Source organism: Bombina bombina, chromosome 4, assembly GCF_027579735.1.
Source record: "Bombina bombina isolate aBomBom1 chromosome 4, aBomBom1.pri, whole genome shotgun sequence".
Taxonomy (NCBI): Eukaryota; Metazoa; Chordata; class Amphibia; order Anura; family Bombinatoridae; genus Bombina; species Bombina bombina.
In genome coordinates, this window is record NC_069502.1 from 854,494,989 (window position 1) to 854,521,038 (window position 26,050).

Genomic DNA, 26,050 nt, shown 5'->3' on the forward strand with positions numbered 1-26,050 from the left:
ATATAAAGTTCTAAATATTTGTGTTTAAACATTTATTTGCCTTGATTCAGGATGTTCAATATTCCTTATTTCAGACAGTCAGTTTCATTATTTGGGATAATGCATTTGAATAATCAATTTTTTTCTTACCTTAAAATTTGACTTTTTTCCCTGTGGGCTGTTAGGCTCGCGGGGGCTGAAAATGCTTCATTTTATTGCGTCATTCTTGGCGCGGACTTTTTTGGCGCAAAAAATTATTTGTTATTTCCGGAGTCGTTCTTGTCACCGGAAGTTGCGTCATTTTTGACGTTTTTGCGCCAAAAGTGTCAGCGTTACCGGATGTGGCGTCATTTTTGGCGCTAAAAGCATTTAGGCGCCAAATAATGTGGGCGTCTTTTTTGGCGCTAAAAAATATGGGCGTCATTATTGTCTCCACATTATTTAAGTCTCATTGTTTATTTGCTTCTGGTTGCTAGAAGCTTGATCACTGGCATTTTTTCCCATTCCTGAAACTGTCATTTAAGGAATTTGATCAATTTTGCTTTATATGTTGTTTTTTCTATTACATATTGCAAGATGTCTCAGATTGACCCTGAATCAGAAGATACTTCTGGAAAATCGCTGCCTGATGTTGGATCTACCAAAGTTAAGTGTATTTGCTGTAAACTTGTGGTATCTGTTCCTCCAGCTGTTGTTTGTAATGAATGTCATGACAAACTTGTTAATGCAGATAATATTTCCTTTAGTAATGTTACATTACCTGTTGCTGTTCCATCAACATCTAATACTCAGAGTGTTCCTGTTAACATAAGAGATTTTGTTTCTAAATCCATTAAGAAGGCTATGTCTGTTATTCCTCCTTCTAGTAAACGTAAAAGGTCTTTTAAATCTTCTCATTTTTCAGATAAATTTTTAAATGAACATCATCATTCTGATTCTGATAATGTTTCCTCTGGTTCAGAGGATTCAGTTTCAGAGGTTGATGCTGAAAAATCTTCATATTTATTCAAAATGGAATTTATTCGTTCTTTACTTAAAGAAGTCTTAATTGCATTAGAAATAGAGGAATCTGGTCCTCTTGATACTAAAATCTAAACGTTTAAATAAGGTTTTTAAATCTCCTGTAGTTATTCCAGAAGTTTTTCCTGTCCCTGATGCTATTTCTGAAGTAACTTCCAGGGAATGGAATAATTTGGGTAATTCATTTACTCCTTCTAAACGTTTTAAGCAATTATATCCTGTGCCATCTGACAGATTAGAGTTTTGGGACAAAATCCCTAAGGTTGATGGGGCTATCTCTACTCTTGCTAAACGTACTACTATTCCTACGGCAGATAGTACTTCCTTTAAGCATCCTTTAGATAGGAAAATTGAATCCTTTCTAAGAAAAGCTTACTTATGTTCAGGTATTCTTCTTAGACCTGCTATATCTTTAGCGGATGTTGCTGCAGCTTCAACTTTTTGGTTGGAAGCTTTAGCGCAACAAGTATCAGATCATAATTCTCATAGCATTGTCAATCTTCTTTAACATGCTAATAATTTTATTTGTGATGCCATCTTTGATATCATTAGGGTTGATGTCAGGTATATGTCTCTAGCTATTTTAGCTAGAAGAGCTTTATGGCTTAAAACTTGGAATGCTGATATGTCTTCTAAGTCAACTTTGCTTTCCCTTTCTTTCCAGGGTAATAAATTATTTGGTTCACAGTTGGATTCTATTATTTCAACTGTTACTGGGGGGAAAGGAACTTTTTTACCACAGGATAAAAAATCTAAAGGTAAATTTAGGTCTACTAATCGTTTTCGTTCCTTTCGTCACAATAAGGAACAAAAGCCTGATCCTTCCCCTACAGGAGCAGTATCAGTTTGGAAACCATCTCCAGACTGGAATAAATCCAAGCCTTTTAGAAAGCCAAAGCCAGCTCCCAAGTCAACATGAAGGTGCGGCCCTCATTCCAGCTCAGCTGGTAGGGGGCAGATTACGATTTTTCAAAGAAATTTGGATCAATTCGATTCAAAATCTTTGGATTCAGAACATTGTTTCACAAGGGTACAGAATAGGCTTCAAGATAAGGCCTCCTGCAAGAAGATTTTTTCTTTCCTGTGTCCCAGTAAATCCAGTGAAGGCTCAAGCATTTCTGAAATGTGTTTCAGATCTAGAGTTGGCTGGAGTAATTATGCCAGTTCCAGTTCTGGAACAGGGGCTGGGGTTTTACTCAAATCTTTTCATTGTACCAAAGAAGGAGAATTCCTTCAGACCAGTTCTGGATTTAAAAATATTGAATCATTATGTAAGGATACCAACATTCAAGATGGTAACTATAAGGACTATTCTGCCTTTTGTTCAGCAAGGGCATTATATGTCCACAATAGATTTACAGGATGCATATCTGCATATTCCGATTCATCCAGATCACTATCAGTTTCTGAGATTCTCTTTCCTAGACAAGCATTACCAGTTTGTGGCTCTGCCGTTTGGCCTAGCAACAGCTCCAAGGATTTTTACAAAGGTTCTCGGTGCCCTTCTCTCTGTAATCAGAGAACAGGGTATTGTGGTATTTCCTTATTTGGACGATATCTTGGTACTTGCTCAGTCTTCACATTTAGCAGAATCTCATACGAATCGACTTGTATTGTTTCTTCGAGAACATGGTTGGAGGATCAATTTACCAAAAAGTTCATTGATTCCTCAGACAAGGGTAACCTTTTTAGGTTTCCAGATAGATTCAGTGTCCATGACTCTGTCTCTGACAGACAAGAGACGTCTAAAATTGGTTTCAGCTTGTCGAAACCTTCAGTCTCAATCATTCCCTTTGGTAGCCTTATGCATGGAAATTCTAGGTCTTATGACTGCTGCATTGGATGCGATCCCCTTTGCTCGTTTTCACATGCGACCTCTTCAGCTCTGTATGCTGAACCAGTGGTGCAGGGATTATACAAAGATATCTCAATTAATATCTTTAAAACCGATTGTTCGACAATCTCTGACGTGGTGGACAGACCACCATCGTTTAGTTCAGGGGGCTTCTTTTGTTCTTCCGACCTGGACTGTGATTTCAACAGATGCAAGTCTGACAGGTTGGGGAGCCATTTGGGGGTCTCTGACAGCACAAGGGGTTTGGGAATCTCAGGAGGTGAGATTACCAATCAACATCTTGGAACTCCGTGCAATTTTCAGAGCTCTTCAGTCATGGCCTCTTCTAAAGGGAGAGTCGTTCATTTGTTTTCAGACGGACAATGTCACAACCGTGGCATATGTCAATCATCAAGGAGGGACTCACAGTCCTCTGGCTATGAAAGAAGTATCTCGAATACTGGTATGGGCGGAATCCAGCTCCTGTCTAATTTCTGCGGTTCATATCCCAGGTATAGACAATTGGGAAGCGGATTATCTCAGTCGCCAAACGTTACATCCGGGCGAATGGTCTCTTCACCCAGAGGTATTTCTTCAGATTGTTCAAATGTGGGGACTTCCAGAAATAGATCTGATGGCTTCTCATCTAAACAAGAAGCTTCCCAGGTATCTGTCCAGATCCAGGGATCCTCAAGCGGAGGCAGCGGATGCATTGTCACTTCCTTGGAAGTATCATCCTGCCTATATCTTTCCGCCTCTAGTTCTTCTTCCAAGAGTGATTTCCAAGATTCTAAAGGAGTGCTCGTTTGTTCTGCTGGTGGCTCCAGCATGGCCTCACAGGTTTTGGTATGCGGATCTTGTCCGGATGGCCACTTGCCAACCGTGGACTCTTCCGTTAAGACCAGACCTTCTATCGCAAGGTCTTTTTTTCCATCAGGATCTCAAATCCTTAAATTTGAAGGTATGGAGATTGAACGCTTGATTCTCAGTCATAGAGGTTTCTCTGACTCTGTGATTAATACTATGTTACAGGCTCGTAAATCTGTATCTAGGAAGATATATTATCGAGTTTGGAAGATTTACATTTCTTGGTGTTTTTCTCATCATTTTTCTTGGCATTCTTTTAGAATTCCTAGAATTTTACAGTTTCTTCAGGATGGTTTGGATAAAGGTTTGTCTGCAAGTTCCTTGAAAGGACAAGTCTCTGCTCTTTCTGTTCTTTTTCACAGAAAGATTGCTAGTCTTCCTGATATTCATTGTTTTGTAATAGCTTTGGTTCGTATAAAACCTGTTATTAAGTCAATTTCTCCTCCTTGGAGTTTGAATTTGGTTCTGGGGGCTCTTCAAGCTCCTCCGTTTGAACCTATGCATTTGCTGGACATTAAATTACTTTCTTGGAAAGTTTTGTTTCTTTTGGCCATCTCTTCTGCTAGAAGAGTTTCTGAATTATCTGCTCTTTCTTGTGAGTCTCCTTTTCTGATTTTTCATCAGGATAAGGCGGTGTTGCGAACTTCTTTTAAATTTTTACCTAAGGTTGTGAATTCTAACAACATTAGTAGAGAAATTGTGGTTCCTTCATTGTGTCCTAATCCTAAGAATTCTAAGGAAAAGTCGTTGCATTCTTTGGATGTAGTTAGAGCTTTGAAATATTATGTTGAAGCTACTAAGGATTTCCGAAAGACTTCTAGTCTATTTGTTATCTTTTCCGGTTCTAGGAAAGGTCAGAAGGCTTCTGCCATTTCTTTGGCATCTTGGTTAAAATCTTTGATTCATCATGCTTATGTCGAGTCGGGTAAAACTCCGCCTCAAAGGATTACAGCTCATTCTACTAGGTCAGTTTCTACTTCCTGGGCGTTTAGGAATGAAGCTTCGGTTGATCAGATTTGCAAAGCAGCCACTTGGTCTTCTTTGCATACTTTTACTAAATTCTACCATTTTGATGTGTTTTCTTCTTCTGAAGCAGTTTTTGGTAGAAAAGTACTTCAGGCAGCTGTTTCAGTTTGATTCTTCTGCTTATAATTTTAGTTTTTTTCATTATAAGATTTAAACTTTGTTTTGGGTGTGGATTTTTTTTCAGCGGAATTGGCTGTCTTTATTTTATCCCTCCCTCTCTAGTGACTCTTGCGTGGAAGATCCACATCTTGGGTAGTCATTATCCCATACGTCACTAGCTCATGGACTCTTGCTAATTACATGAAAGAAAACATAATTTATGTAAGAACTTACCTGATAAATTCATTTCTTTCATATTAGCAAGAGTCCATGAGGCCCACCCTTTTTTGTGGTGGTTATGATTTTTTTTGTATAAAGCACAATTATTCCAATTCCTTATTTTTTTATGCTTTCGCACTTTTTTCTTATCACCCCACTTCTTGGCTATACGTTAAACTGATTTGTGGGTGTGGTGAGGGGTGTATTTATAGGCATTTTGAGGTTTGGGAAACTTTGCCCCTCCTGGTAGGAATGTTTATCCCATACGTCACTAGCTCATGGACTCTTGCTAATATGAAAGAAATGAATTTATCAGGTAAGTTCTTACATAAATTATGTTTTTGCGACATAAGCATGGAAATAGGAGGAGGTAGTCTCATAATAATTACACCCTGTAAATGCCAGCTAATAGTCTATTACATTCTCTAAGTTGTTATTCTTATTCATATACTGAATTTGTTACAGAACTCCCTTAGCCTTACCTGGCACTCTATTATTCAATGCCAATTTATATATACCATAGCCTATAGCTATGCAATTACCTGCTCTGGAGCTGTTGTCATATGTTTCCTGCATCACTAGTATGTACTAACATAACAAAGTGCTACAGAGATACATTTTGGCTTGTCTGTTATTATCATCAGCTTTTATAATGCTCACAGTTAATTGTGTTTTATACTTCAGAAGCATTACCCTCATTCTTGCAGTCCATTCAAAAGCGTACCTACAGTTAACCTTGTACCGACTTATTATAATTTTAATTGACTGGGCTTATGGAAGTGTATTTTGCATTTCTGCAGTAACGCTGAAGCTCCCCTCTATGTTCTATTCTGTTTTACTGCCGGCGGCCGAGGTGGTACAGACTCTACGGGGCCCATTTATCAAGCTCCGAACGGAGCTTGTGGGCCCGTGTTTCTGGCGAGTCTTTAGAATACGATCGGGTTGATTGACACCCCCTGCTGGCGGCCCATTGGCCGCGAGTCTGTAGGGGGCGGCGTTGCACCAGCAGCTCTTGTGAGCTGCTGGTGTAATGCTGAATACGGAGAGCATATTGCTCTCCGCATTCAGCGAGGTCTTGCGGACCTGATCCGCAAAACCTTTGATAAATAGGCCCCTATATATCTACTATAGGGAAGCCTATCAAATGTGCTAGTCAGTCTTGCGTGAAGGTTAAATTGCTAGTTAACTGCATTTATTATGAATAATATATGTATTTACTCTAAGTAGAAGTACATCCTCTTCCACCTTAAGTACACAGCCACATACCCCTCTGAAGTAAACACAGTTGTAATATTGGTGGGAATCTTTATGTGCATAGCTCCTTTACCATGCGCCATCAGCTTTATAGGATTTTATGTAGCGCCATCCATCTATTCACCCTATACATGCTCTCTGGGTCCCTATTGTCCAAGGTTTGGAACTTATAGAATCCCTTTCTCTCATAAATAACCACTATGGCCCCAAGTTATCAAGGTCTGTCGGACCTGATCCGACAGGGCGGATCAGGTCCGACAGACCTCGCTGAATACGGCGAGCAATACGCTCGCCATATTCATTATTGCACCAGCAGCTCACAAGAGCTGCTGGTGCAACGCCGCCCCCTGCAGACTCGCGGCCAATAGGCCGCCATCAGGGGGGTGTCAATCAACCCGATCGTACTCGATCGGGTTGATTTCCGGCGATGTCTGTCCGCCTGCTCAGAGCAGGCGGACAGGTTATGGAGCGCGGTCTTTGTGACTGCTGCTTCATAACTGCTGTTTCTGGCGAGTCTGAAGACTCGCCAGAAACAGGGGCCATCAAGCTTCAATCGGAGCTTGATAACTAGAGGCCTATATGTTTACATTCACATTAAACACCTGAGATCCAAGAATGATCTCTTCTATTCAGTTCACCTTCTGCTGGTTTACACATAAGATTCAGAAGGTCCAAAAGTGACCTATAGTAAGAAGGTTCCCTTTGTCAAAATAGATATCTTTATTCCCAAAAAAGAGGTTTCTCAATTGAGACCCAAGAGTGGTCTCCTTGGTTTGAAATGACCTACTTATTTAAATTTTATTTTGCTCTAAGAGGTCCAAGAGTGGCCTTTTGTGTCAAATAGAAGGTCTCTAGATAGATTGGCAAACTACCTATATACTGTATCCCTGCTACAAGTATTTATTCTATTAATTATTTCATTTTGTGATATGTTCTTAATGTTATTGTATGTTTGCATATTGTGATACAAGAATTATAGTTTTACTGCTGTATGCCTTGTAATAAACCTAAAATAAAAAATTAAATAATAATAAAAAAAATAATCTTTTTTACAAAACACATCAAAACATGTTAAAATAAACTTTTACACTCATATATACACAGTATATACAATATATATATATATATATATATATATATATATATATATATATATATATATATATATATATATATATATATAAATATATATGATTTAAAATGACATATCCCAACTGAATCAAGAAAGTTTATTTTGGACTAGACTATCCCTTTAACCCTTTTCTAACTGAAGAACATTTTTACAGATTATACAAATAATACCATTATATTTGTTAAATGTTGTATTATATTTACTAGTTTAACCTTAATGGGTATTTATTCAGATTTTATTCTTTGAACTATATTAATTAGTTTTTAAATGTTTGAACCTCTCAATTTTTATATATTAAGAGAGAAGTCTAAAGGTTCGCACCAAACCAGGTTGACCGGACAATTTGCTGTCATGAGCCCCGGACAGCACAGGAGTACAGAGACTTGTGGGCACAAAGAAGATATCAGAAGCAGTAGGAGCCTGGGGACGTTTTCTATTTTGTGCCTGCTGCAATCTTTTGAGAAGACGTGCTGAGTTGACTAATCACACAGGAGGGAGGAATGATATGCTCAACAGGGGTTTCAGATGAATCACTGTGGAAACTGGCGGGACAAGGCGTCTGTCTTCTTATTTTTGGTTTTAGGAAGATAGGAGACCACAAAGTTAAAACGAGAGAAGAATAAGGCTCATATGGCCTGAGGATTGAGACGGAGAGCAGTTTCCAAATACGTCAGGTTCTTATGATCAGTAAGGATTTGTATGGGGTTAGCAGTACCCTCTAGCCAATGTCGCAATTCAGTAAGTGCCATCTTAATGGCTAAAAGTTGACTATTTCCCACATCGTAATTCCTCTCTGCAGGGGAGAATCATTTGGAAAAGAAGGCTACTGGGTGCATTTTAGACATGGAAGGGTCCCTTTGCATCAAGACCGCACCAGCTCCTATCTCAGAGGCATCGACCTAATAGAGAATAAAGCCAATATGGGTGATGTATATACACAGTATGGCTGATGTATGCACAATATGGATGTATTTAGAGCAACTTTCTAGTAACTTCTGGAATCACAGCTTCACATATAATCCCCCTCCTCCCTATGGGATGTGTCTTAGTACCAGGTTGTGTGCAGCTCTTATCACATCTTCACTGTTTTAATGTCTCTAAGTCTCTACGACTTAAGACTAAACGTTCAATTTCCATATCATTAAATTCAGAGATTTGATATCTGGATGGAAGAATGGACCTTGAGATAGAAGGTCTGGCCTTAGAGGAAGAGGTCAAGGTGGGCAACTGGACATTTTTACAAGGTCCACATACCAAATCCTGTGAGGCCATGCTGGGGCTATCAGAAACAGATAAGACTGTTCCATAATGATCTTTCAGATCACTCTTGGAAGTAGAACCAGAGGGGAAAAATGTAAGCAGGCTGATAAGACCAAGGTACTGCTAGAGAATCTAACATTTCCGCCTGAGGATCCCTGGACCTTGAGAGATACCTGGGAAGTTTCTTGTTCAAATGAAAGGCCATCAGATCTATTTCTGGATGGCCCCACATCTGTACAAGTTCATAGAACACATCTGGATGGAGAGAACACTACCCCGGATGTAGAGATTGACGGCTGAGATAATCCACTTACCAGTTGTCTATACCTGGGATATGAATCGCAGTGATTAAACAAGAATTGGATTCCGCCCAAGAAAGTATTCCAGATACTTCTTTCATTGCTAGGGGACTGTGAGTCCCCTTTGATGATTGACATATGCCACTGTTGTGATATTGTCTGCCTGAAAACCAATGTAAGGTTGTCTCTTTAATAGAGGCCAAGCCTTAAGAGCTCTGAATAGAGCAAGGAGTTCCAGGATATTGATTAGTAACCTTGTATCTTGAGGATTCCAAACTCCTTGTGCTGTCAGAGACCCCCAGACAGCTCCCCAACCTGTAAGACTTGCATCTGTTGTGATTACAGACCAGGTAGGATGATCAAAGGAGGCCCCTTGAAGAATAAAGAGGTGGTTTAACCACCAAGTCAGAGAAAGTTGTGCATTGTGATTTAAGAATATCAGTTGGGATATCTGAGTGTAATCCTTGCACCATTAGTGTAACTTTTAAAGTTATAGAGGTCTCATATGAAAACAAATAAAGGGGATCGCGTCCAATGATGCAATCATGAGACCTAACACTTCCATACACATGGCGACTGAAGGGGATGATAGGGACTGAAGATTTAGACAAGCTGAAACCAATTTCAATTGTCTCTTTTCTGTTAGGGATAGAGTCATGGTCACTGAATATATCTGGAAACCTAAAAAGGTGACCTTTGTCTGAGGAATCAAGAAACTCCTTGGTAAATTGATCCGCCAACCAAGTCTTCAAAGAAACAATAGTTGTGTCGTGTGAGAGTCTGCTAAATGAAAAGATTGAGTTAGTACCAAGATATTGTCCAAATAAGGAAACATTGCAATACCCTGCTCTCTAAATACAGATAGAAGGGCACCTAGAACCTTTAAGAATATTCTCGGAGCTGTTGCTAGGCCAAATGGAAGAGCGATAAATTGGTAATGTTTGTCTAGAAAAGTGAATCTCAGAAATTGATAGTGATTTTAAAGGGACAGTCTACCAGAGAATTGTTATTGTTTTAAAAGATAGATAATCCCTTTATTACCCATTCCCCAGTTTTGCATAACCAACACAGTTATATTAATATACTTTTTACCTCTGTGATTACCTTGTATCTAGGAACCTTCTTCTAGCCCCCTGATCACATGACTGTGACTGTTTATTATCTATTGTCTTAAATTTAGCATTGTTCTGTGCTAAATCTTAAATAACCCCTATGCCTGAACAAAGTGTTATCTATATGGCCCACGTGTACTTTCTGTCTCTTTGTGTTGAAAAGAGATTTAAAAAGCATGTGATAAGAGGCAGCCCTTTAAAGGCTTAGAAATTAGCATATGACCCTACCTATGTTTAGTTTAAACTAAGAATACCAAGAGAAAAAAGCAAATTTGATGATAAAAGTAAATTGGAAAGTTGATTAAAATTAAAAGTCCTATCTGAATAATGAAAGTTTAATTTATACTAGACTGTCTCTTTAAGTCTATTGAGGACATAAAGTGACCTTGCTGAACAAAAGGCAGAATAGTCCTTATAGGCACCATCTTGAAAGTTGGGACTTTTAAAAATCGATTTAACGTTTTCAGATCCAAAATTGGTCTGAAAGAATTTTCCTTCTTTGGGAGAATTTAAATATTTGAATAGAAACCCAACCCCTGTTCCTGAAGAGGAACTGTGACAATTACCTATGGGTTTTCACCATTTTATTGTCATAAGGGGCTGGCAGAGAAATTATGGAGATGACATTTTACAATATGTAGATGATTTGCTGATACAGACTGAGACTAGGGAGGAACATCTTATTACTTTACATGATCTTTGCTGGGCTCTGCAAGAGGCAGAATTGAAAATTAATCCATTTAAGGTGTAATTGTTACAGTCTCAAGTTTCTTTTTTAGGACTCCAAGTAGGTAGTGAGGGTAGGTCACCAAAAGGAGAGAGAGTTCAAGCTATATTACAAATGCCTAGACCCAATATGGTCACTGATTAACGGAAATTTTTGGGTCTTATTAATTTTTGTCATGATTTTATTCAGGATAGGGCAGGAAAGGCAAAGTCATTATAAGAGTTACTGAGAGATCAACAAAATTATATTCTTAAGTGGTCAAATAAGACAGAAAATACATGGGTCACATTGAAACGGTGCCTTACAACAGATCCTGTTTTGGCATCACCTATCCCTCTCACACCTTTTGTTCTACAATGTTATGCTAGAGATTAATCCATCTCTGCTGTGTTATTGCAGAAACAACATGGGTTACTGAGACCCATTGGTTACTTCTCTAAACTGATGTCACCTGTGGAGAAAGATGTTTGAATGTGTAAACAGCTAATGGCTGTTGCATGGGCTGTTGGCACAGTCAAACATATCACATGCTTTGAATCAAATATTGTACAGACACCTCCTTCGTTGTTGAAATTGTTACAACGGTCTGCTGAGGATTTAGCAGGTCATTCTGCACGTGTAGCTCAATGGGTATTGTGCATGCAAGCATAAATAATTACTATTCAGATAGCCCTACTTATGTTTTACCTTAGTTAATGCAGATACCTGGCGAGGTACATTGATTCTATGTCAGAAGTGGAACAGGAGAAAATGTCTTCATTCGCATTGCTTCTACATGAGTATAAAATGGCTAACATTTTTTTTGTAGACAGAGCTAGATCCTTTTCAGATGGCAGTTTACATACAGGATTTGCTGTACATGGTGCAAATAATGGTCACAAATATACGTTTCGTTTACCAGGAAATATGTCTGCACAAAGAGCAGAATTGGAAGATGTTAAAAAGGCAATACAGATATCTGATGGTTACACTAATATTTATACAGACAGCAGTTTTGTTCACAAAGCATTGACATTACATTTGCCGATTTGGGAGAAAAGGGGAATGGTAGATTCTCAAAACAAACCCTATAAACATGGGTCTATTTTACTGGAGTTTTTTGAAAGAGAAAAATATAAACTATCAAGATGTGCTAGGATAAAAGTGAAGGCATATCAGTCAGGAGACAGTCCTATAATAACTGCAAATAGGGTTGCAGATCAGGCAGCAAGAAAAGCAGCATTGGTGGGTAAACCATATCTTCAAGAAGTTTTAGTTTTATCAACTGTTACACCTGACAATCCTAAAACTGATACATTACAGGATTTGATAAAATTGCAGGAGGCAAATCTAGAAAGAATTCAACACAGAATTATGGTGTAAAGGCAGACTGGAAATTTGTTACCATATGTTCCTAATCCTTTGTGTACAGAAATGGTTAAATTCAACCATGAAGTGTTAGGACAAGTGGGGAGAGACAAATTATACAGCATGGTAAAGAAAAAGTATTTTCACCCAAATTGACATAAGATTTGTGAGGAAGTGACACAAGAATGTTTGCAGAATGCGCCTAGGCCAAAGCGACAAAAATCTGTTACGCAAAAAGTAACTTCTTGTTCTTTGCATGCAATACAAATTGATTTTATTAGGCCTTTGCCACCTGCAAAAGGGGGATTCACATATGGTTTAGTTGTTGTTGATAATTTCTCTAAGTGGGTAGAAGCAGTTCCATTAAAGACAAATACTGCACAAGCATTATGGGCATCTATATTTTCTATTTGGGGTTTTCCTAGGATTAATGAAAGTGACCAAGGTACTCATTTTATAGGAAAGTGATGCAGGCTCTGTGTGCTTTGTTAGGAATACAACAAAGGTTTTAAGTACCATATCTTCCATAATCAGCTGGGATGGTGGAGCGTATGAACAGAACTATTAAATAAAGGTTACGCAAGGCTATTTAGGATGAAGAGAAGTGTTGGTTACAACATTTACCTGATATCCTGATTTCCATTTGTTCTGCTCCCAATGCTACAACTCAGGTAACACCTTATGAATGATATGGTAGAGAAATGCATGTAACAAATCCAGGAGACATTATTTATTCCAGGTCCAATAAAACAGTTTATAAAACAAACTGTATGGCTGAATCAGTTCCAGAACAAGTTAAAGGTTCTTAAAAACTTTCAGAAACAGAGGTCCATGGCATGCTGGTTGGGAAGGTCCTTATGTGATTCAGAAAAAGCTATTGTTAGTTATAGCACGTGATACTTGTAACAAAAGAAAGCAACATTCTTTGTGTGTACACATTGATCAATGTAAACCTACAGTTAACTCACACTTGTTTCTGTTTTACAGATGTTGAATGCAATGGCATTCAAAAATGCATATGCACATACGTGTACACTTTTCATACAGGTTTTTAAAGAACTTAAAGGGACAGTCTAGTATAAATTAAACTTTCATTATTCAGATAGGATTTTTAATTTTAATCAACTTTCCAATTTATTTTAATCATCAAATTTGCTTTTTTCTCTTGGTATTCTTAGTTTAAACTAAACATAGGTAGGCTCATATGTTAATTTCTAAGCCTTTGAGGGCTGCCTCTTATCACAGGCTTTATAAATCTCTTTTCAACACAAAGAGACAGAAAGTACACGTGGGCCGTATAGATAACACTGTGTTCAGGCACAGGGGGTTATTTAAGATTTAGCACAAAACACTGCTAAATTTAAGACAATAGATAATAAACAGTCACAGTCATGTGATCAGGGGGCTGGAAGAAGGTTCCTAGATACAAGGTTATCACAGAGGTAAAAAGTATATTAATATAACTGTGTTGGTTATGCAAAACTGGGGAATGGGTAATAAATGTATTATCTATCTTTTAAAACAATAACAATTCTATGGTAGACTGTCCCTTTAAAAATTGTACATCATCATTAGCTCTTAATGGACATTTGGAGAAAAACCTGTGAAAAAGAAGGACAATGAATCTACATCTCTGCTGCCACAAGGAGAGACTCACGGACAATTAATTTATCTAAGGATGGACTATGGACAAATAGGACTTGTGATGTATATACTTTTGGACATTTTATTAATAAGGGACTCAAATGTTTATATTCATGCTCTTGGGACCTATGGCCAGACTCTCAATGTTTCTAATGGTTGGGTCTGTGGATATGCCCCAATGGCTGTTTATCATGGATTGGCACTAGAAGAGAGAAAAGATTAGAGACCAGCGCAAAAATTGAACCAGATACAAACACTTACATTTGAAGAAGATTCCCAATATAGCTTCCAACAAACAAAGACAAGGAATTACAAAAGAATATAAGTGCGCAAAACTAGATGCTAAAGTAAATGGTATAAAAAGGAGAATGTAATCAGCTACTAAAGGTCTTATACTTAGAATTTAGAATGTATAACCATGTGCGTCTCTAGAATAATTTAGCTTTTAAGCTCTAATTCCACTATAAGGAATAATTCTGTCTCAAACTTAAGGGTAAATAAATTTATTTAGTGCTCAAAAAATTAAATGAGCTCGTTTATATAAACATGAAATAAAACACATTTGAGAAGCAGGGATTAAAAATTTAAATTTATATAATACTAATTCCCAAAATAAACTCAAAACAATAATAAAACTTAAAAATAATTCATCTACAGAAAACTTAAATAATATATCTAATATTTTATAGCATATCTAATAGTGACCGGTCCTAACTAATAAACTTGCTAAACATAAAATAAAATCAGAAAAGACAAAAGTTAAAAGATAAAAAGTTGCTCTTGTAGCCCAAATGGAGACTTTTTAGACAGGCTCTGGAATGTAGATGTATATCCAGACAAAGCGTCCTTCACAAGCATTCCACAAAACGGAGTATACGATAGCGGTCTTCTGGATCCTCCCGGCTTGTTCTGAATGGTATATGGCGTCTAGGTGAAAGACAGAAGCGTCCGCTTAAATTGGTGTTTGGTATTTATAAAGCAAACAAATATCGGTACTTACACTTTAGTACCGAGAAATCTGCGCCGCGCCCGACTCTCCTTAGCAGCAGGGGTCCCGGTGTGTGTTGGATCTTTTCACAGACTTGTCTTACAGCCCAAACAACAGCCGACTACAAGGAACGACCCAGGGGAATATCCGGAATTGGCGCCAAAGAGAACACCTGTAGAGGTGAACATAAACTGCAAAACAGTTCTTAGAGTCACAAATTCAGCTTGTGAGCAGCATATAATATAGATCAACTGAGCAACGCGTTTCAAATTCTTTTTCAAGCTCAGTTTGTGAGTCCATAATGCCGGCTTTTTATACCCTCAAGCAGTTCCTTAATTCTTAAAGGGATAGCCGCTCCTTTTATTATTCCGTCTTTAAAGTGCATAGTTTTTGTTTTTTTCATAAACAGTAATGATAATAAATACTAATTACTATTTTTAATACTTAGTTGCATGAATTTAAGAATTGTTTATTTCAGATTTAGGTTTCTTGTAATGTGCTCCTTTTTGTAAATTTGTACTTAAGGGGTGTAAACATATTAATATACAAGCATAAAGATTTATTATCATTACTGTTTATGAAAAAAACAAAAACTATGCACTTTAAAGACGGAATAATAAAAGGAGCGGCTATCCCTTTAAGAATTAAGGAACTGCTTGAGGGTATAAAAAGCCGGCATTATGGACTCACAAACTGAGCTTGAAAAAGAATTTGAAATGCGTTGCTCAGTTGATCTATATTATATGCTGCTTACTGCTCACAAGCTGAATTTGTGACTCTAAGAACTGTTTTGCAGTTTATGTTCACCTCTACAGGTGTTCTCTTTGGCGCCAATTCCGGATATTCCCCTGGGTCGTTCCTTGTAGTCGGCTGTTGTTTGGGCTGTAAGACAAGTCTGTGAAAAGATCCAACACACACCGGGACCCCTGCTGTTGAGGAGAGTCGGGCGCGGCGCAGATTTCTCGGTACTAAAGTGTAAGTACCGATATTTGTTTGCTTTATAAATACCAAACACCAATTTAAGCGGACGCTTCTGTCTTTCACCTAGACGCCATATACCATTCAGAACAAGCCGGGAGGATCCAGAAGACCGCTATCGTATACGCCGTTTTGTGGAAAGCTTGTGAAGGACGCTTTGTCTGGATATACATCTACATTCCGGAGCCTGTCTAAAAAGTTTCCGTTTGGGCTACAAGAGCAACTTTTTATCTTTTAACTTTTGTCTTTTGTGATTTTATTTTATGTTTAGCAGGTTTATTAGTTAGGACCGGTCACTATTAGATATGCTATAAAATATTAGATATATTATTAAAGTTTTCCGTAGATTAATTATTTTTAAGTTTTATTATTGTTTTGAGTTTATTTTGGGAATTAGTATTATATAAATTTAATTTTTTAATCCCTGCTTCTCAAATGTGTTTTATTTCATGTTTATATAAACGAGCTCATTTTATTTTTTGAGCACTAAATAAATTTATTTACCCTTAAGTTTGAGACAGAATTATTCCTTATAGTGGAATTAGAGCTTAAAAGCTAAATTATTCTAGAGACGCACATGGTTATACATTCTAAATTCTAAGTATAAGACCTTTAGTAGCTGATTACATTCTCCTTTTTATACCATTTACTTTAGCATCTAGTTTTGCGCACTTATATTCTTTTGTAATTCCTTGTTTATCATGGATTACCATATATTAGAATCTTACACAGTCATTTCTAAGGCTTTAGTAAATAAATATTTTTCATAACTGTCATAAAGTATCAAAGGGGAAAATGATAGAGAATAAAGCCAATATGGCTACACATTATGGCTGATGTATATGCACAATATGGCTGATGTATATGCACAAGATGGCTGATATATGCACAATATGGCTGATGTATATACACAAGATGGATGATATATATGCACAATATGTCTGATGTATATACACAATATAGCTGATATATATACATAATATGGCTGATGTATATACACAAGATGGCTGATGTATATACACAAGATGGCTGATGTATGCACAATATGTCTGATGTATATACACATTATGGCTGATGTATGCACAATATGGCTGATATATGCACAATATGGCTAATGTATATACACAATATGGCTGATGTATATATACACAATATGGCTGATATATGCACAATATGTCTGATGTATACACAATATGGCTGATGTATATATACACAATATGGCTGATATATGCACAATATGTCTGATTTATGCACAATATGGCTGATGTATTCACACAATATGGCTGATGTATATACACAATATGGCTGATGTATTCACACAATATGGCTGATGTATATACACAATATGGCTGATGTATTCACACAATATGGCTGATGTATTCACACAATATGGCTGATGTATATACACAATATGGCTGATGTATTCACACAATATGGCTGACGTATATACACAATATGGCTGATATATATATATATACACAATATGGCTGATATATGCACAATATGTCTGATGTAATATACACAATATGGCTGATGTATATGCACAATATGGCTGATGTATATGCACAATATGGCTGATGTATATACACATTATGGCTGATGTATATACACATTATGGCTGATGTATATACACAATATGGCTGATGTATATACACATTATGGCTGATGTATATACACAATATGGCTGATGTATGCACAATATGGCTGATGTATATACACAATATGGCTGATGTATGCACAATATGGCTGATGTATATACACAATATGGCTGATGTATATACACAATATGGCTGATGTATATACACATTATGGCTGATGTATGCACAATATGGCTGATGTATATACACAATATGGCTGATGTATATACACAATATGGCTGATGTATATACACAATATAGCTGATGTATATACACAATATGGCTGATGTATGCACAATATGGCTGATGTATGCACAATATAGCTGATGTATATACACAATATGGCTGATGTATATACACAATATGGCTGATGTATATACACAATATGGCTGATGTATATACACAATATGGCTGATGTATATACAATATGGCTGATGTATATACACAATATGGCTGATGTATATACACAATATGGCTGATGTATATACAATATGGCTGATGTATATACACAATATGGCTGATGTATATACACAATATGGCTGATGTATACACATTATGGCTGATGTATATGCACATTATGGCTGATGTATACACAATATGGCTGATGTATATACAATATGGCTGATGTATATACACAATATGGCTGATGTATATACAATATGGCTGATGTATATACACAATATGGCTGATGTATATACACAATATGGCTGATGTATATACACAATATGGCTGATGTATATACACAATATGGCTGATGTATGCACAATATGGCTGATGTATATACACAATATGGCTGATGTATATACACAATATGGCTGATATATGCACACTATGGATGTATTTAGTTAGAGTCACTTTCTAGTAACTTCTGGAATCCCAGCTTCACACACAACCCCCCTCCCCCCTATGGAATGTGGCTTAGTTCCAGGTTATGTGCCGCTCTGGTGACATCTTCACTGCTTTAATGTCTTATGTCACAAAATGTATGTCTTGTTAAACACACCCACTTTATTTTACACAATGAACCTATTTTTACTATAGAATGTAAGAGAATATTCTGGAACTTTGTAGAAATTGGTGTGTATGAGAGAAGTAGGGTATAAAAGCCTGTGTTGAAGCCTTTTTTATCAAACATTGCTAGAACATCTGCATCTATGTCTCCGGTTTGTTACATTTTAATCTGTTACTTGCTGTTCAAGGATTGGAATAAAATAAGGTTGTTTATATCTCTGTGTTTGGGAAGTTCCTGTAACAATAACCATCTGAGAAAATATAACTGTTGTTTACAAGAGATAAAAAGGTCGCCAGTACAGAATTTTCCCTTTACTGAGTCATTAAAGTAAAAAAATGATATGCTCTAATCCAGTGTTTTTCAACCAGTCTGCCGTGGCACACTAGTGTGCTGTGAGAGATCCTCAGGTGTGCCACGGCAGACTGACAGCAGTGCGGGGGTGTCCCTCTTTCAAATTTTGAAATATTGGGAGGTATGTGACAGGCTCATCAGGCATCATTTACAACCATGACATTGACATTCATTCACAGACAATGATTATGATTGTTTGTGAATGAATGTCAATATGTCATGTATAGTTTGTAGGAGGCATGACAGCACAGTACAGTGTGTGTGTATATATATATATCCAATCATCAGAGCTAGTCGCACGACTCAGCTGTGGAATTAGCACTGCTGATTGGATCAGTGGAGTTTTCCGCTCTGTATCACCAGTGCTCTGCAAGTCCTGAATGGTATTTCTACTCTATATTTAACCCATTTCTTGGGGTTAAAAACACAGTAGTCTAGGGTCCATAGTTTTAAAACGACATGCGCTAATGGATTACAGCATGACTTTTTTGTACTATAATGGCACTTTCATATGCACTAATCACCTGTAGCTGCATTTATAGGAACTTCATCCCCCTCAGTCTTCATTTGATCACACACATACGATTCTCCTCTGTGCTTAACTGCTGAGCCATCTGAAGATGCAACATCCATACGCCCTGTACAGTGAGAATATAATTGTATTGTGTGTACCCTACATGCCTCACAGACAACATATGTGCATACTCGCCTGTAACCTGTGTAACTTGTGTGCCTCAGACACAACATATTTCTACACTTACCTGTAAAACGTATTACTCAGACACAACATATGTGTACATCAAACTGTAATCTTCATCCCTCAGACACACCACAAATGCACTCACCTGTAATCTTCATCCCTCTGACACAACATACATGCACACTCACCTGTAATCTTCATCCCTCTGACACATCATACATGCACACTCACCTGTAACCTTCATCCCTCTGACACAACATACATGCACACTCACCTGTAATCTTCATCCCTCTGACACATCATACAGGCACACTCACCTGTAACCTTCATCCCTCTGACACATCATACATGCACACTCACCTGTAATCTTCATCCTTCTGACACATCATACATGCACACTCACCTGTAACCTTCATCCCTCTTACACAACATACATGCACACTCACCTGTAACCTTCATCCCTCTGACACAACATACATGCACACTCACCTGTAATCTTCATCCCTCAGACACACCACAAATGCACTCACCTGTAACCTTCATCCCTCTGACACAACATACATGCACACTCACCTGTAATCTTCATCCCTCAGACACACCACAAATGCACTCACCTGTAATCTTCATCCCTCTGACACAACATACATGCACACTCAACTGTAACCTTCATCCCTCTGACACAACATACATGCACACTCACCTGTAACCTTCATCCCTCTGACACATCATACATGCACTCACCTGTAACCTTCATCCCTCTGATACAACATACATGCACACTCACCTGTAACATTCATCCCTCTGACACATCATACATGCACACTCACCTGTAACCTTCATCCCTCTGACACAACATACATGCACACTCACCTGTAACCTTCATCCCTCTGACACAACATACATGCACACTCCCTGTAACCTTCATCCCTCTGACACAACATACATGCACACTCACATGTAACCTTCATCCCTCTGACACAACATACATGCACACTCACCTGTAACCTTCATCCCTCTGACACATCATACATGCACACTCACCTGTAACCTTCATCCCTCTGACACAACATACATGCACACTCACCTGTAACCTTCATCCCTCTGACACAACATACATGCACACTCACCTGTAACCTTCATCCCTCTGACACAACATACATGCACACTCACCTGTAACCTTCATCCCTCTGACACAACATACATGCGCACTCACCTGTAATCTTCATCCTTCTGACACATCATACATGCACACTCACCTGTAACCTTCATCCCTCTGACACATCATACATGCAAACTCACCTGTAACCTTCATCCCTCAGACAAACCACAAATGCACACTCACCTGTAACCTTCATCCCTCTGACACAACATACATGCACACTCACCTGTAACCTTCATCACTCCCACAAACCACAAATGCACACTCACCTGTAACCTTCATCCCTCTGACCCAACATACATGCACACTCACCTGTAATCTTCATCCCTCTGACACAACATACATGCACACTCACCTGTAACCTTCATCCCTCTGACACAACATACATGCACACTCACCTGTAACCTTCATCCCTCTGACACAACATACATGCACATTCACCTGTAACCTTCATCCCTCTGACACAACATACATGCACACTCACCTGTAACCTTCATCCCTCTGACACAACATACATGCACACTCACCTGTAACCTTCATCCCTCTGACACAACATACATGCACACTCACCTGTAACCTTCATCCCTCTGACACAACATACATGCACACTCATCTGTAATCTTCATCCCTCTGACACAACATACATGCACACTCACCTGTAATCTGCATCCTTCAGACACAACATACATGCACACTCACTTGTAATCTGCATCCCTCTGACACAACATACATGCACTCACACCTGTAACCTTCATCCCTCTGACACAACATACATGCACACTCACCTGTAAACTTCTTCCCTCTGACACAACATACATGCACACTTACCTGTAACCTTCATTCCTCTGACACAACATACAAGCACACTCACCTGTAAACTTCTTCCCTCTGACACAACATACATGCACACTTACCTGTAACCTTCATTCCTCTGACACAACATACATGCACACTCACCTGTAACCTTCATCCCTCTGACACAACATACATGCACACTCACCTGTAACCTTCATCCCTCTGACACAACATACATGCACTCACACCTGTAACCTTCATCCCTCTGACACAACATACATGCACACTCACCTGTAATCTGCATCCTTCAGACACAACACAAGTGCACACTCACCTGAGCTGATACGGTCACTGGTTTCATAATCTGGAGCTTTCACCTGACGCCTCACACACAGATCTTCTGTTATCTCAACTTTCACTATATCAGCGTTATCTTCATCTGTACAAATAAAGAAGATTCAGTTTTATATCCTATGATCTAGTTTTATAACTTTACCATAAAAGAGTGTGTGTATTTCTCAGATAGACAATAGCACCAAATACACAAACTGTGGTACTTTCCTTCTGTTCTTTTTATTTTTTAGCTTAAAGACTACAACATCTGTACACACCCTCCTGTAACCAGCGTATATCATAGACAACATATGTACACACTCACCTGTAACCAGAGTATCTCATAGACAACATACGTACACACTCACCTGTAACCAGCGTATCTCATAGACATCATACGTACACACTCACCTGTAACCAGCGTATCTCATAGACATCATACGTACACACCCTCCTGTAACCAGCGTATCTCATTAACAACATCTGTACACACTCACCTATAACCAGCATATCTCATAGACAACATCTGTACACACTCACTTGTAACCAGCGTATCTCATTAACAACATATGTACACACTCACCTGTAACCAGTGTATCTCATTAACAACATATGTACACACTCACCTGTAACCAGCTTATCTCATAGACAACATCTGTACACACTCACCTGTAACCAGCGTATCTCATAGACAACATCTGTACACACTCACCTGTAACCAGCATATCTCATAGACAACATATGTACACACTCACCTGTAACCAGCGTATCTCATAGACAACATATGTACACACTCACCTGTAACCAGCATATCTCATAGACAACATATGAACACACTCACCTGTAACCAGCATATCTCATAGACAACATCTGTACACACTCACCTGTAACCAGCGTATCTCATAGACAACATCTGTACACACTCACCTGTAACCAGCATATCTCATAGACAACATATGAACACACTCACCTGTAACCAGCGTATCTCATAGACAACATATGTACCCACTCACCTGTAACCAGCGTATCTCATAGACAACATATGAACAAACTCACCTATAACCAGCATATCTCATAGACAACATATGAACACACCCACCTATAACCAGCATATCTCATAGACAACATATGAACACACTCGCCTATAACCAGCATATCTCATAGACAACATATGTACACACCCTCCTGTAACCAGTGTATCTCATAGACAACATCTGTACACACTCACCTATAACCAGCATATCTCATAGACAACATCTGTACACTCTCACTTGTAACCAGAGTATCTCATAGACAACATCTGTACACACTCACCTGTAACCAGCGTATCTCATAGACAACATATGAACACACTCACCTGTAACCAGAGTATCTTATAGACAACATACATACACACTCACCTGTAACCAGAGTATCTTATAGACCACATACATACACACTCACCTGTAACCAGAGTATCTCATAGACACCACACGTACCCACTCACCTGTAACCAGAGTATCTCATATACAACATATGTACACACTCACCTGTAACCAGCGTATCTCATATACAACATATGTACACACTCACCTGTAACCAGCGTATCTCATAGACAACATTTGTACACACTCACCTATAACCAGCGTATCTCATAGGCAACATCTGTACACACTCACCTGTAACCAGCGTATCTCATAGACAACATCTGTACACACTCACCTGTAACCAGCGTATCTCATAGACAACATCTGTACACACTCACCTGTAACCAGCGTATCTCATAGACAACATCTGTACACACTCACCTGTAACCAGCGTATCTCATTGACAACATATGTACACACTCACCTGTAACCAGCGTATCTCATTAACAACATATGTACACACTCACCTGTAACCAGCGTATCTCATTAACAACATATGTACACACTCACCTGTAACCAGCGTATCTCATAGACAACATATGTACACACTCACCTGTAACCAGCGTATCTCATTAACAACATATGTACACACTCACCTGTAACCAACGTATCTCATACACAACATATGTACACACTCACCTGTAACCAGCGTATCTCATAAACAGCATCTGTACACACTCACCTGTAACCAGCGTATCTTATTAACAACATATGTACACACTCACCTGTAACCAGAGTATCTCATAGACAACATATGTACACACTCACCTGTAACCAGCGTATCTCATATACAACATACGAACACACTCACCTGTAACCAGAGTATCTTATAGACAACATACTCACCTGTAACCAGCGTATCTCATTAACAACATATGCACACACTCACCTGTACTCAGATAATCTTAGGCTACATAGGTTCAAGCTCACCTGTAAATAGTCTATCTCATAGACAACTTACGTTAACACTCCTCCATAAGCCCCAAGCCTCAGACACAACACGTGCACTCATCTATAAAATGCTTTCCTTAGACACAACATACATGTACACTTACCTGTAACTTGTGTGCCTCAGACATAACATATTTGTGCACTTACCTGTAGCCCATATTACTCAGACACAATATATGTGTACATCGAACTGTAACCTTCATCCCTCTGACACAACGTACATGCACACTCACCTGTAACCTTCATCCCTCTGACACAACATACATGCACACTCACCTGTAACCTTCATCCCTCTGACACAACATACATGCACTCACACCTGTAACCTTCATCCCTCTGACACAACACAAATGCACACTCACCTGTAACCTTCATCCCTCTGACACAACACAAATGCACACTCACCTGTAACCTTCATCCCTCTGACACAACATACATGCACACTCACCTGTAACCTTCATCCCTCTGACACAACATACATGCACACTCACCTGTAACCTTCATCCCTCTGACACAACATACATGCACACTCACCTGTAACCTTCATCCCTCTGACACAACATACATGCACACTCACCTGTAACCTTCATCCCTCTGACACAACATACATGCACACTCACCTGTAACCTTCATCCCTCAGACACATCATACATGCACACTTACCTGTAACCTTCATCCCTCTGACACATCATACATGCACACTCACCTGTAACCTTCATCCCTCAGACACACCAAAAATGCACTCACCTGTAACCTTTATCCCTCTGACACAACATACATGCACACTCACCTGTAACCTTCATCCCTCTGACACAACATACATGCACACTCACCTGTAACCTTCATCCCTCTGACACAACATACATGCACACTCACCTGTAACCTTCATCCCTCTGACACAACATACATGCACACTCACCTGTAACCTTCATCCCTCAGACACATCATACATGCACACTTACCTGTAACCTTCATCCCTCTGACACATCATACATGCACACTCACCTGTAACCTTCATCCCTCAGACACACCAAAAATGCACTCACCTGTAACCTTTATCCCTCTGACACAACATACATGCACACTCACCTGTAACCTTCATCCCTCTGACACAACATACATGCACACTCACCTGTAACCTTCATCCCTCTGACACAACATACATGCACACTCACCTGTAACCTTCATCCCTCTGACACAACATACATGCACACTCACCTGTAACCTTCATCCCTCTGACACAACATACATGCACACTCACCTGTAACCTTCATCCCTCTGACACAACATACATGCACACTTACCTGTAACCTTCATTCCTCTGACACAACATACATGCACACTCACCTGTAACCTTCATTCCTCTGACACAACATACATGCACACTTACCTGTAACCTTCATCCCTCTGACACAACATACATGCACACTCACCTGTAATCTGCATCCCTCTGACACAACATACATGCACACTCACCTGTAACCTTCATTCCTCTGACACAACATACATGCACACTTACCTGTAACCTTCATCCCTCTGACACAACATACATGCACTCTCACCTGTAACCTTCATCCCTCTGACACAACATACATGCACACTCACCTGTAACCTTCATCCCTCTGACACAACATACATGCACACTCACCTGTAACCTTCATCCCTCTGACACAACATACATGCACACTCACCTGCAACCTTCATCCCTCTGACACAACATACATGCACACTCATCTGTAATCTTCATCCCTCTGACACAACATACATGCACACTCACCTGTAATCTGCATCCTTCAGACACAACATACATGCACACTCACTTGTAATCTGCATCCCTCTGACACAACATACATGCACTCACACCTGTAACCTTCATCCCTCTGACACAACATACATGCACACTCACCTGTAAACTTCTTCC

The 26,050-nt window shown here is 38.8% G+C and overlaps 2 protein-coding genes across 2 annotated transcripts in view; one reads left to right on the plus strand and one right to left on the minus strand.

The window, feature by feature from the left end:
- The window catches only part of LOC128657290 (zinc finger protein 585A-like), a 267,903-nt gene that overhangs the window by 128,650 nt on the left and 113,203 nt on the right, over positions 1-26,050 (plus strand). The gene's annotated exons all lie outside the window — the stretch shown is intronic.
- Positions 1-26,050, minus strand: part of LOC128657292 (gastrula zinc finger protein XlCGF26.1-like) — a 486,783-nt gene that overhangs the window by 123,539 nt on the left and 337,194 nt on the right. Inside the window, exons 9-10 of the mRNA XM_053711579.1 lie at positions 21,774-21,878; positions 19,310-19,423 (exon numbers count right to left, since the gene is read on the minus strand). Of these exons, the coding sequence (XP_053567554.1) occupies positions 19,310-19,423; positions 21,774-21,878 (219 nt within the window). The remainder of the gene's footprint in view (positions 1-19,309; positions 19,424-21,773; positions 21,879-26,050) is intronic.